The following is a 13,474-nucleotide window of genomic DNA, read 5'->3' on the forward strand; positions in this document are numbered from 1 at the left end:
TGTCAAACGGGGCACAACAGTGGGGCCGCGTGGCTTGTTTCGCCGATGAAACTACGAAAGGAATAGGATAGGCGTGGGAAGAAAGGGGGCCGGAGTCCACAATCAAACCAAGTTCATCCACGGCAAGAATGAGTGACGCTGATCAGTGACGACGAGGGTAAGAAATAAACATGAGAACCTAGAAAATTCAAAGAACGCCCGCCGAAGCACTCTAATTCCCCCCTGCGAGGAACGACCGGGGTGCCGACCAGGATGGCCATCACGCAATAACAAAAAAAAAGTGCAGAGCCTCTACTTTGTTTCAAAGTCAATGGCCACCTTGAGCGCTTGGTGGTGTGCCGCTGCTTGGAACGTCTTGTACGCGGTGGCTCCCTCTGCGCTGGGAAAGTCTAAACACCCACCACGATGCATTAGCATGTCAGACTTGGACTGGAATGGGGAATGAGGCATATATGGAAATATACGAGAACACACGCGACAACTGCCCCCAACTAACAAAACAAGGAAGGAATCGCGAAACTAGAGAGAAGCCATAACGTACGATGGGTCACTAGCGAACCAATCTCCAGCATCCCCGACTCCACCAGTCGCAACAGTTGGGGTGTCGTCGTCGCATTGACCAGCGACATGTGGATACCTGGTTTATTCCAACGCGATCAGTAATTGGTCTTGTCCAACCAACTTTGAAAGCTCTCACGGGTGAACACGGGACTCGAGAGGGCGTACTGATATTTCGATCCCACAACTTCTCCAGATGCAAATCCACTGCTGTCCCGTGGACGCCCACATTCGCGATGCGCCCTCCCACGGCGACCAGCTCTTGACACAAGGCAAATGTGGCCGGAATCCCCACGGCTTCGATCACCGCGTCGAATCCCAATCCCTCGGTCAGTGCCAGGAGCTGTTCTCGCGTATCTGCGGCGGAAGAGTTCACAGTGGCATGCGCGCCCAGTTGTCGCGCCGTGGCCAGTCGTGCCTCGTCCAGATCCACCATCACCACCAGCGACGGTGAATACAGTCGTGCCGTGAGCAGCGCAGCCATGCCCACGGGACCTGCCCCGACAATCACCACCGAACTACCCGGCTGCACGTTCGCACTGAGGACACCACACTCCAGACCTGTTGGGAGGGCATCGGAGATACCCAGGGCAGCACGCGGATCGATCGAAGCCGTGAGTCGATGCAACGAGAGTGTCGCATGGGGTATCCGGACAAACTCAGCCTGGGTACCATCGATGGTATTCCCCAGCGTCCAGCCACCGGTGAGACAATGCGATGGCAAACCACGCTGACAGAAGCGACAAGCACCGCACGAGGTCATACAAGAGATTACCACGCGGTCGCCGACGTGTAATTCCTGGACGGCGGAGCCCACGGCATCGATTACCCCGACGCCTTCATGGCCCAGGACCAGTCCGGGTTGTGCGCTGGGGACATCGCCTTTGAGGATGTGCAGATCTGTACCACAAATGGAGGCATGTAAGAGACGGACGATCGCGTCTGTGGGAGTTTGGATGGTTGGTTTGGGGCGGTCGAGGACTTGGATTGTGCCTGGGCCGGTGTAGACGAGGGCTTTCATGGTGGTATAATGGGAGTGCTGATGATACTAATCAGTGCAGGTTAGTATGTATCGCCGTGTAGAAAGAATGCAAGAGAATATATAGAGAGTAAACTGTGGAAGTGTAAGCAAAGAGAATCATGCAACGTCGATGATTCATGAGTGCCCGAATATGTACCGCTGGCCCGAGATCAGGAGATCGGAGATAACAGCGACTTACATGAGCTATGCACACCCCTCATCGGGTTATGGGCCGATCATCGAAACCTGACTTGCCACATTCCAGCAAAGTCTAGACTGCAGATGATTGACTCTAGATCTTGCGGTCCGAAGCGTGCGGGGAAGACGTTGCGGATGTCGATGTGGGGGGAATTCTCCAGTCGACTTGGCGTGAACCGCATGGGGTAAGTGTGGGGGATAAATAAGTATATAAAGGTAATATCTTTGTAGAATTCTTGAATAGATAGAGTCATGTTGCTGTATGTCATGATGAGCTTGGATATGATTATGGAGGAACTCCCACTCCGCCGTGATATAGTCATTATGCAAGTACAAGGCTCTACTATGGAATCACATACCGAATCTGTACAAGGTGACGATAGAAAGCTCTGGTGAATCAGGAAAAGTACAGCCTAATCTACTAGAACTACTTGAGACACATATACCTTGGAACTCAAACTTACCTACTATCCCCAATCATCCCTCCGACGACTAATCAGGAAGTTCCTAGACCTCTTCTAGACCTCAGAATTGCCAGATTCACCACCTTCCAACGTCACCTTCAGACATAAATACCATCTTCTCTGCCACCACCAACACCCAACAACTTCCCTTCCTTTCCATCTCCCAACTCTCATTTTCCAGACCACACTCCTTCACTACACATCACTCTATCAGTCCACCTCACCTCACAAGACACATCTCATCCACTCCCATCATGACCCTGAGAAAGATGGTTCTCTCTCTGCTTTCCCACACCCATCTCCTCAAAGACAAGCATCAACCCTTCCAGCACAACTTCAGGGACTCGGTAGAAGACCTGAGAGCCTGGTCCCGGGAGATCGAGAAGCACGACGGACTCCACGCTCAATACACGTGGATCCGGGATCACAAAGACGAGCTGCAAGAGGGCAAGAAGCTCGTCCAGCGCGAGATGCATATTAGTGCCCAACTGCTACACCTCCAGACCATGGCTGACCAGGAGAGCTCCCCCAACCCCTCCCACCAAGAGCAAATCCTCCAGTACGAGGCCGAGCTCAAACAGACCAACAGGGAGTGTTTGAAGCATCAGGCACTACTTGCAGACTTGGAGAGCTACAAGCCTCCCGGTCGACTGGCGGGTGAGCACCTGATTCTCTACGGCCAACACGCAAATCCCGAAGCGTGGAAGGCCGAGCAAGAGAAGTGTCGACTTCGTGGGGGTTGCTGTGTGCGAGATTGTGGCTGTTGCGAGCGCAATCTGCGGACGGTTCGAGATCGTGCTGGAGGGTTGCGGTACCTCCATTGTTCTCGGGGTTGTGCCTGTTGTGAGCGGCATCAAGGAGAGAGTTGTGTTTCTTCAGCACTGGCCACAATTCAGGTCATTTGATTCTTCACCGGCCACTGAGTTCTGATGGGGACGTTCCTTTGGTTTGAGGGGGTTTTCATTTTCAGCAAGCGGGAAGGAGTTTGATTGGGAATGGTTTCAAAAGGAAGGGGTTTTGTTCTTGGACAGGCGTTAGTTGGGATTCCAGGTTGATTTTATCCGGGGGGTATGGGAGTATGGTTGTGCACATTATCTGATATTCTTTTGTGTTCTGTGTTCAAAGTGTTGTCTTGTTTGGATTTGCTGTCAAGTACATTGTCTCTGATTCTAGCCGAGGTAATCTCGTGGATTCGACTGGCTCAATAGAAGAACGTCGGCTACTATACAATTCCCCACTTCTAATTTAATTCCCTTCTTCCTCTTCGCGTGATTCCCTAAATCCATGGCAATCATCCCTCATCCAGTCTAGTTCCAGCCACCCCGATAAGTTTTTTGTCCGATAGCAAGCATTGCTGGATTAGGTTTGGTGTCAATATCAACTAAGTACTCTAATTGGTCTACCCACTACTCTCTATTCTCCATCGAGTTTAGTTCCAAACTTACACTTACCCTTTTCCCTTTCCCCTCGACTCGGTTGCTAATCCCTGTCCCTTTGTTACGCCCTGATAAGCCCAACCCAGGCATCCCTCCAGGAGGCGCCAAAGAGGCGAAAACGCCCCGACTCTAAATGTCTAGGCATCGTACGGTGCGACACCGGGCCGGTGCATGCGACGGCTGCATGCGGTGTTCGTGCCGTTGAGTTTAGTTGTCCCTGTCTGGCCGAGCTGCCCTGGACTTGGCCTAGTAAACTAGGTTTAGTACTAGGTTAGCTGACCCTGGCCCTGGCCCGTCTTGCCATTATTCCGGTCTACCGGCGAGCTGCCGGTGTGGCTGGCCGTATCTTGGGCTGTCCAGGGCGCTGGTCGGTACAAACTGTCTGGTCGCATGCGATAGAGATTAACTCTGTTCACCAACCAGAGAAGATGAGGAAATCAGGATGGAGATATGGATGGATGGGATTATCGTGGGTGTGATCCTGTGATCGGAACAGTGGTTTGAGTGTAACTCTTTACTAGGAGTATTCTAGTATAGGAGTGTTGTATATTGGATTGTATGCCAGAGACACGAGATATCTGTCCAGGCCAAACCCAATCCAGGATACTCTGAATATCCTAGGGCTGAATACAGACCAATCTGAGTCATTTCTCTTCCTAAAGAATCTCGTCCTTATCAGCCCCTGGTGACTACCCCAGACTCGTTCCGTGGATTTAGCGGGGTCTTGGCTTTTGACTCCACTCGGTTTCCTCTTCTTTTCCTTCTTTTCCTCTTCTTCTCTTATCTCACGGACCCTCATGGGGTCTCTCGTGGCGCCCAGTCACATTCTCCCATTTCATCCAAGCGAACATCCCGTCCTTTCATCAGCCGCCAGGCGCAAGATTTACGGTGAAAAGGGCAAATGGAAAAAAAAAGAAAAAGAAAATAAACGGCCTCGGGATGGAGGGGACCCTTGTCCTGACACTCTTACTCCCCTCGGTACCCCGGAATGGAGTTTACTTAAGAATGCCCGTATTCCCCGCCGATCTTTTGTGAGACATCGAGAGTGTTTGTCCATCCTTTCAATCTTTCTTTTCCACTTGTCACTTCACACCTTTGTCACGGTGTATACAGTGAACTCGTGTGAACATGGCGACTATTGAACAAGTCGCCCCACAGGCTGGGTATCCCGATGATCACCCCGCCATGACCGAGAAAGGTCGCGCCGTTCGGACTTTGGTCGAGGCCGAGTTGCTGGACGATCGCTATGAGACAACTCAACGTGGTTTGAAGAATCGTCATGTCCAACTGATGGCCCTGGGTGGTACCATCGGAACAGGTTAGTCAACACCAAAAGACTTGTACTTTATAATAAAATCAATACTAATCATGGCTTGCTAGGTCTCTTCGTTGGATCCGGTCAGTCTCTCGCTACCGGTGGTCCTGCTTCCCTCCTCATGGGCTACATCTTCATCTCCGCCATGGTCTACGGTCTGGTGACTGCCATCGCCGAGATTGGTGCTTACCTCCCCGTTCACGGTGGTACCATGAGTTACCACGGTTTCCGATATGTCTCGCGCAGCATGGGTTTCGCCATGGGTTATCTCTACTGGTACTCCCTTGGTATCCTCGTACCCTACGAGATCACGGCAGCCGGGTTGGTCATTGGATATTGGGATACCAATGGAACCGTCAATATTGCCGTGTGGATCACCATTATGATGCTCGTGATTATTGCCCTGAATTTCCTCCCTGTGCGCTTCTACGGTGAATCCGAGTTTTGGTTCTCGGGTATCAAGATTATCACCTTGGTCGGCCTGCTTATGGTCTCTTTCATTCTGTTCTGGGGCGGTGGTCCGAACCGTCAGCGACTGGGTTTCCACTATTGGAAGGATCCCGGTTCGTTTAATGAGTACCTGGTGACGGGCGATTCTGGTCGTTTTGTTGGATTGCTCAAGTGCACCGTCTCCAGTGCCATTGCCTTCATCTTCGCCCCCGAACTGATCATCATCAGTGGTGGAGAGATGGAGTCCCCCCGACGCAACGTTCCTCGCGCAGCCCGCCGCTACATCTACCGTCTGGTCTTCTTCTACATCCTGGGTGTCTTGGCCATCGGTGTGATCTGCCCATCCAATGCCTCGCAGCTCACTGCTGGTAACGGCACGGTCAAGTCCTCCCCCTTCGTGGTGGGCATCAAGAATGCCGGCATTCCCGTGCTCGACCACATCGTCAACGCCGCAGTCTTGACATCTGCCTGGTCCGCCGGAAACTCCTTCCTCTACATGTCCTCTCGCTCCCTATACTCCCTCGCCATGTCCGGCAACGCGCCCAGCATCTTCAAGGCCTGTAACCGCTGGGGTGTCCCCTACTACGCCGTCAGCGTCTCCGCCTGCTTCTCAGCACTGGCCTACCTCTCCGTCGGCAACTCCAGTTCCGTCGTCTTCAACTGGTTCGTCAACTTCACCAATACCTCCGGCTTCATATCCTGGATCTGCTGTTGTATCGTCTTCTTCCGCTTCCGCAAAGCCACCGCCGCCCAGGGAATCGAGCAACCCTACAAGTCCCGCCTACAACCCTACGGCGCCATCTTCGGTATGGCCGGTGCCACGCTGATGATGTTGATCAACGGGTTTACCGTCTTCTTCCCATCGGAGTGGTCAGTTAGCAACTTTTTCACTGCGTACATTGGTATCCCCGCGTTCTTGATCTTGTACTTTGGTCACCGGTTCCTGTACTGGAGTGATCCCTGGGCGTGGCGTCCGGAGGAGGTGGATATGCATACTGGATTGCAGGAGATTATTGATGCCGAGTTGCCGGAGAGGCCGCGGGGTGCTTGGTGGAAGTTTTGGTAATTTTGACAGAGAGTGAACTGTGAATTTTGGAGAATACTTGGTTGAGTGGGAGAGTTCTGGTGTTGATGTCTTCTGTATAGTTTGATACCACTTCGCCTTTAATTGAATGGAGAATTTATTACTTAGCACCCTCTTCTACAGTCAACCTTGAAGCTGATCGATAAGCACAACGGATGACCTTAATAAATGACAGAATCAAATCAGCCGCATGTGACTTCTTCCTCCAACTGCCGTGAAGATCCACAATCCGATCCGCCTTGTCCACTTCGTCATGTCCACTTCGTCTACGTTATCGAATCTCCGCACTCACCCGCACTCGCCCGCACTCGATAAGATCGGCAACTCATGACGACCGAAACAAGACGTGAAAGAATCATATAAGATCGCCTTTCTTCCCCTTCGGCATACGCCGTGAACCGTTTCTCATTGAATCTCCGTATATCGGCATCTTTGCAAGCTTCTCTCGGACTCGGAAATTTATAACTGCGACCGGGCCGCACTGAGTTCACCGATCTCCCACCAGCCAAACTTTAACCAAATTAGCAACTCGAACCCGAAGTCCGAGACATCATGGCCGTCTTGCCTCCGACCGTCCACCCGATTCAGCCTCCAAGCGGATCTCAGATCGATTTCGGAGCGCAGATCGAGGGAATCGACTTGGAGAACATTTCCGGTATGCATACCCATCCCCAATCCGACCTCAATATCCCTACTAACACCACCCCAGACGAACAATTCACAACGATCCGCAACGCACTATACAACCACCACGTGGTAGTTTTCAAAAACCAACAAAAAATCTCCCCAAAAGCCCAATATGAACTCACAAAGCGCTTCGACCCTGCAGCCGACAATTACGGCCACGGCAAGACCATCGACGCAAAACGCAGCATCCTCCACCCAGACCTGAAAACCGTTCCTCACCAACCACAAGTGCAAATCATCGGCAACGGATTCGTCGAGTCTTACGAGGGTCTGGAGAACTTCCAACTGCGACACCCGCACCACCGCACTTTCCATAAAGATCGTATCCCGGACGACAAGGACTATGATTATACGCGGTTTTATCGCTGGCATATCGATGCTGCCTTGTACGATTTGAATCCGCCGCAGGTGACTACCTTGCTGGCTGTGCGTGTACCGAAGGGTCGGCGGCAGACTCTCCTTTACGATGACGGGTCTGGCGAGACGATGGATGTACCACTGGGTACGACGGCGTTTGTGAGCGGCGAGAGGATGTATGAATTACTCTCGCCGGCTGAGCAGGAGTTTGTGCGGACGAGTAAGATTGAATACGCGGCTCATCCGTGCGTACCCCCGATCAAAACAAAAAGCAAAAAAACAAACTCATCTAGAAGAAACTATACTAACTACTTGCGCAGGTATATCTGGATGAGTCCCGCACACTCCCGCTCCACAGGACTCGGCCTACACTCCGAAGGCCTCGAACTCCCAGCAACCTCCCTCCCCCCCCATCGAAGCAAACAAAATCAAAACCTTCCCCATGCTCTGGAAAAACCCCGTCACTGGCAAACTATCCCTGCAAATCCACCCGTCAGCCATCCGAAAGATCCATCTCGCCGACGGCTCGGTGATAGATGATCTGGAACGAGTGCGGGAAATCGTGTACAAGCTACAGCGCCCCGGTATCAGCCCGCAGTATGTTTATGCGCATGATTGGGAAGAAGGAGATTTGGTGTTGTTTAATAATCGGGGTGTTTTGCATTCTGTTGTTGGGGCGTTTAAGCCGGAGGAGGTGCGGTTGTTTAGGCAGTGTAATCTGGCGGCTTCGGAGCCGCCGGTTGGTCCTTAGATTATGATTTGTATTAGATTTTAGAAGGGTGATTTGATTTGAGTATATCTCATTCTGTGGATATTTGGGCGTTAATGTGTTGCATTGGTGAGGAAGGATTGCAATGATATTATTACAATTTGATTAAATTGGTATACATTTAAAATGAGTATGTGCCAAACTCAACGAGAAATAGAAAATATGATACAGCCAATGATCAGATCATCGCACAATGTAAAACCCATTCACGGCCACCTGTCGTTCCCTCCATTCATCCGCCACAGACCGAACTCCAAGTCGATGCAACGGGACCTGCTCCACCCATTTCTGCCCCTTGGCTCGTATACTTTCAACACCCTGCCGTGTCTTGTCCACCCAGCCAGTATTCTGCTGATCCGACACATCCACGGTTGGTCCGTCTGCAGCCCAGGCGGGGTGGGAGAGGGTACTCTGCACGACTGATATATCATATGCATCGGCGAGTACAGCTGCCTCGGCGGCTGCTGCTTGGGCATCTGCAAGTTCTTGGCTGGTGGTACCGGTAGGAGGTGGGATGTCTACCCGGAGGAATCCCATGACGCGAATCTCCACTTTGGTTATTTGGAAAGGTACTTCATCCAGGAGACGTAGCTGGACGACGTGCTTGGCGACTTGGGACATGTTGACCCGTTCAGCTTGGAGGGGGTCGAGAGTGCGAATTGATAGGATTGATGGACACCAGGGACTCATCACCTTCTCCTTTCCAGTGCTAATGTCAAATCGAGCCCAGCCGAAGAAGTACCCTCGTAACTGCTCCGGAACCCAATCTGGGAATTTGGCGAGGGTTAACTTTGGGGTATCGCTAGGACTGCTCGGGGAAATTGAATGACCGAGTTGGCCCCGAGCTTGGAAGATCATCGGGAAAGGAGGTTGAGGGCCAATTTCAGCTGGTGATACCTCATGGGCCATCACCGCTGGACACCCATCTCCCTGCACCTTGCGAGGTTGTGCAGATGACCCACTGTAGATCCCCGCAACTCGATCTTGAATACCACTCGCGGAATACGCCTTTTGAGCCGCCGCTTGCGTCAACCACGACGGACGGTACGGATTCAACTTTGATGTCACCGATGTCACCGATGTCACCGCTGTCGTAGCGGGTGTCATTACAGTCTGCGCTGCCGTTTGAGCATATAAACTAACAACCATAGCTCCAACCTCTAAGGGCAGAGTGCTCAGGCTCGCACCGCGAATGGAATGCGGGTTTGTCGATGTTGAAATGACGCGAAACACGGGACTATTCCCAAGTACCTTCTTTTTTTGACCTTGACACAACACAAGCTGGAAGTAGCCATCACCAGCTTCGGCGGGAATGCGTACCACGACTGTCTCTCGTAGTCGATGAGCATCACGCTGTCTCGAAGGTGCCTTTTTGAAAAACTTTTTGATATCCCGCTGCCAGGCGCGTTCATCGTCTGGGTTCACTTGATCTGCACGGACGGGCATACCCGGGGTAACGTCGAGCCAGCTGTCATTGAGTCGAAACAAAGCTTTAGCACGCATACCGGTCTTGCCGGACCACCCTTTATTCTGCAGCCATACAGTGCGGTCCTGTGGCAGGGGAGTATCGGAGAAGATCGACACAGCTACCGAAGTGGCATTACCCCGATAAAAGACGAGGCCATGAGAGTGACGCAGAATAGTGAAATGCTTGTTAGATTCTGTGGGATGATTGATCAAGCCACCCAGGAAATGACGGGCTTCGCCATATGCCTTTTGCACAGGCGTGGGAGATGGACTTCGAGAAGGTGATGGCGATGGCGACGGCGGTGCTGATGAACTAAATGCGCCCGCCGTCCGTGGTCTCAAACATGTATCGGGTTGAGGTACTGGCAGTGTCGCTCCATATAAATCGTTGTAAGATGGAGGCCGTGATAATGGTGGCGGCGCTAAACATGGGGAGGTAGTGGCATGCGACAATCCTCCAGGGGCTTGGGCAAGGGCAGTTCCCCTGAGATTTGGATTGGAAACTGGTTTTCGCCTGATCTGGAATCCATCAGGCGGTGGTACCGGCCTCAAGTATGTAGAAGCCATTCTCTACATGGTATCCATCGCCAGTGTGATTGAGTAAGAGAATGAAACAAGTATAAAGCCCAATGGCGTAGTAAACTACAACTCGAGATCGTCATTGCGGATGTTCGGAAGCCGCGATTGGGCGGAAGTGCTGAGTCACGTTGATGCCTCAGGCATGATGTCCTCACTGAACTGACCAGTTCACTAAAGTATGTGAAATTGATTCTCGAACGTTGATAGTTGCAAATAAATGATGAACCCCTGCACTGCGCCGTGTGTATGCATGCCAGGCTAAAATAACTACAACAAAAGACCTCCCTCCTGTCTATGCATCCATGATACCACCAGTTCCCGTACTTGTCTAAACGAGGGTTCGCGCGGCGTTGAGACTATGTCATAGGCTTTTGCGCCGTGTTAAAACAGCTAGACAGGAAGTTAGTACTGTGAATTATCTATAATAGGAGACTCACTTACAGCTTTGTATAGGCGTGGATTTTATTCGATTGAAGCTCCGCTCGCAAGTGCGCTAACAAAACCTGCACCTCGACGGGTTTCCAGCCTCCGAATCTTGTGAAGAGCGCAAGGGAATAACTTTCCATGGCACCTTCGATCATTTGAGCTCGGAAATAGCGGCCGACTTCTTTCAATTTAGGGTCTTTGGGCCACGTGCCGAATGGGCAAACATGTTCGACCGTGTCGACGGTTTCAAAAGAAGCTTCTCGGAGGAGGCGGGGAAGCTGCGGGGCGATATCCCAAACTCGTCCCTGTATCTCGGTGATTCGATTGAACTCGCGCTGCAAGGGTTAGTTAAATATGGGCTTTCCATAGTGTTCGGAGTTGTTCTGGCACCGACCTCCCATTTGTACAAGTAGCTGTCTTCCGGACATGAGCCATCATCACAATATAGCTTTGCGCGAGATTCCGCGACTTCAATTCGTCCACCGGGCTTGAGGTACCTTGAAGCGATTCAAATATCAATCAGCATGTCACAATACGTGCATATGTTTGGACAGGCTGCTGTATCGCACGCACTGGTAGCATCGTTTCAAAAATGATGACCAATCCTCTATACTTCCAGCGAAACATCGCACATGGATAAAATCAAAAGACTCGGGTTGAAAACTCCATTCTCGTGTCACGTCGTCGATAATAAAAGAAAGGTTAGGCGGGATCCTGTGCTATGTTAGGACACAACACGTTCTATAACATCCTTGATGATGACGGTTACTGACCAACCCGGTTGTATTGGAGAGAGGTCCACTCCGGTCACCTCTGCCGATGGGAACTCGTCCGCGACTGATGCTGATTAGCTTCGAGACTATCTTTGACTGCAAGTTGGAGGAGACACACTGTCGACAGCCCAGATTCCCGTGCCCGTTCCAATGTCGAGTATGCGCTGTGGGTGCTCCAACTTGGTCTGACACAGATTGCCATCTAGACAGAGACGAAAGACATGGTGCATTACGTCCAATCTTTCTGAAAGACTTGGTCAGACATCGCAGTGATTGCAAAATGATCTCCATCATACCTTGCTCTCGTTCATCGTTTGGAAGAACCTGTGACGTGTGTGAGTGGCCGTGCATTCCACTTCAAGCTGAGTCTTTGCAAGGCATTGGCAGCTTGAAATAACATACATAAGTCCCAGATCCATAGGCGTGGTAGGTGCGGCCATTCTCGTAGACATAAGTATAGATGGACTCGCTCAACGAGGTCAGATCACTGCGAATGCTGTCGATGTCGCTTGGTGACTGTATCGAGAGCAAGAAATTAGAACAAGCCATCGACTGTCAAGATCGGGTGATCTCAAGATTAGACCATACACTGGCATCGGCATCCACCTCGATTTCCGTTGAACCCGTTGGTCGATCGAGGTCGGTCATAGTCCTAAATCAACTCCAGCCCTCGCACCGGGAACCCTGGGGGCCTGTGGATCGTGGTGATCGTCTGAAATCTCTTGCGCAAGTGAAAAAGAGTCAAGAAGAAAAGAAAAGAAAAGAAAAAGAAAAAAGGGACAGTGCCACGAGAAAAAAAAAGCCCCCGAGAAGAGGGCGTCTGCGCGCAACAAGCGCAACTGGCGAAGGACCCAAGCGGTCGGGACTGGAACATCACCAAACTTCAAACTCTCATTCTTTCAACTTCAAATCCCCCCCCAGTCTCCACTAGCACGAACCACTCTGTCGGGTCTTCTCCCGAACCCAGAATGACGAGGGTATTCCATGCAGCTCGCAGAAGATCACCGTCTCCAACTCCCCCTCTTGGGAACAACACGAGATGTTTACACCTCTCAATTTCCTTATTTCTTCTCTTCCTGATCTCCAGGGGTTAACAAAGAGTCTCCCAGGGCGCATGAATGATCGAGTTAATCGACCTGCAAACGGGCAAGAAAGTCGTTGAGAAAGTGCTCATAGGCTAACCCCCTTGCTCCTCCAGTTGTTTCTCCTCCTCCCATCGTGGTCAGATCTCGACATGTCATTGTTTCACAGGTGCCAACGAGACCTTCCAACCCCCGAGAAAATCGGCCAAGAAGCGGTCTGTTTTCCGTGAGGTAGAGAGACTGGGGACAATGCGCCCAACACCGAAAGTCTTTCTCTCTCTCTCTCTCTCTCTCTCTCTCTGTGCTTGCGTCCGCCACCGACCCAGAGTGTCGGTGCTTGGTGGGGGCTTCAGGATGACCCACGATGCACCACGAAAAGCAGCTGCCGCTCATGCAGAACAAGGTAACACTGGCACTCGGCCGGACAATACCCGGAATGTCTGTGAACGGCCCCTCGTCTGCATGATGTGTCAATTCGCAGCGTTTGCTGGGAAATACCTGCTTCCCTTGCTGTCCAACCCCTTCCCAATGGCAACCCCCCCCCCCCCCCCCCCGGGCCAGATAGATACCTTTGGGCTGAAATCAGGCATGAGGGTCAAGAGGATAAGCTCTCTGGTCATTCCCTCTACCTGACTCCGATGGATTTGTTCTCGTATCTGGAATATTCCCAACCACCGGGCTTGCCGACTCTCTCCTCCTCCTCCTCCTCTCATGCGCCCGCTCTTCGGGGGGTCTTCCATGCTAGATCAGCGTTAGACCCAACCCCTCCCGCCCGCCGCCTCGGTAACCAATATCGACCGAGGAGATG

The 13,474-nt window shown here is 51.7% G+C and overlaps 6 protein-coding genes across 6 annotated transcripts; 3 read left to right on the forward strand and 3 right to left on the reverse strand.

Annotated features, from left to right (window-relative positions):
• Nucleotides 1–291: 291 nt before the first annotated feature.
• Nucleotides 292–1,579, reverse strand: N7496_000032 (zinc-dependent alcohol dehydrogenase family protein; the record flags this gene model as incomplete). Its single annotated transcript, XM_056692963.1, has 3 exons — nt 292–389; nt 542–637; nt 727–1,579. The coding sequence occupies 3 exons, from the start codon at nt 1,577–1,579 to the stop codon at nt 292–294; spliced, it is 1,047 nt and encodes a 348-aa protein (XP_056559692.1).
• Nucleotides 1,580–2,495: 916 nt separating this feature from the next.
• N7496_000033 (uncharacterized protein) lies at nt 2,496–3,171 on the forward strand (the record flags this gene model as incomplete). The annotated part of the gene is made up of 2 exons (XM_056692964.1): nt 2,496–2,987; nt 3,034–3,171. The coding sequence occupies 2 exons, from the start codon at nt 2,496–2,498 to the stop codon at nt 3,169–3,171; spliced, it is 630 nt and encodes a 209-aa protein (XP_056559693.1).
• A 1,634-nt stretch (nt 3,172–4,805) lies between these two features.
• N7496_000034 (proline permease PrnB) lies at nt 4,806–6,508 on the forward strand (the record flags this gene model as incomplete). The annotated part of the gene is made up of 2 exons (XM_056692965.1): nt 4,806–4,995; nt 5,058–6,508. The coding sequence occupies 2 exons, from the start codon at nt 4,806–4,808 to the stop codon at nt 6,506–6,508; spliced, it is 1,641 nt and encodes a 546-aa protein (XP_056559694.1).
• A 570-nt stretch (nt 6,509–7,078) lies between these two features.
• Nucleotides 7,079–8,321, forward strand: N7496_000035 (TauD/TfdA dioxygenase family protein; the record flags this gene model as incomplete). The annotated part of the gene is made up of 3 exons (XM_056692966.1): nt 7,079–7,181; nt 7,236–7,790; nt 7,906–8,321. 3 exons carry the CDS (start codon nt 7,079–7,081, stop codon nt 8,319–8,321), a joined length of 1,074 nt encoding a protein of 357 aa, XP_056559695.1.
• Nucleotides 8,322–8,522: 201 nt separating this feature from the next.
• N7496_000036 (LipA and NB-ARC domain protein) lies at nt 8,523–10,373 on the reverse strand (the record flags this gene model as incomplete). Its single annotated transcript, XM_056692967.1, has 1 exon — nt 8,523–10,373. The coding sequence occupies one exon, from the start codon at nt 10,371–10,373 to the stop codon at nt 8,523–8,525; it is 1,851 nt and encodes a 616-aa protein (XP_056559696.1).
• Nucleotides 10,374–10,741: 368 nt separating this feature from the next.
• On the reverse strand, nt 10,742–12,232 carry N7496_000037 (class I SAM-dependent methyltransferase; the record flags this gene model as incomplete). The annotated part of the gene is made up of 9 exons (XM_056692968.1): nt 10,742–10,775; nt 10,827–11,146; nt 11,206–11,308; nt 11,385–11,525; nt 11,585–11,648; nt 11,703–11,828; nt 11,881–11,908; nt 11,987–12,100; nt 12,173–12,232. 9 exons carry the CDS (start codon nt 12,230–12,232, stop codon nt 10,742–10,744), a joined length of 990 nt encoding a protein of 329 aa, XP_056559697.1.
• Between the last annotated feature and the right edge of the window lie 1,242 nt (nt 12,233–13,474).

Source organism: Penicillium cataractarum (assembly GCF_028827025.1).
Source record: "Penicillium cataractarum strain IBT 29864 chromosome Unknown utg000001l, whole genome shotgun sequence".
Taxonomy (NCBI): Eukaryota; Fungi; Ascomycota; class Eurotiomycetes; order Eurotiales; family Aspergillaceae; genus Penicillium; species Penicillium cataractarum.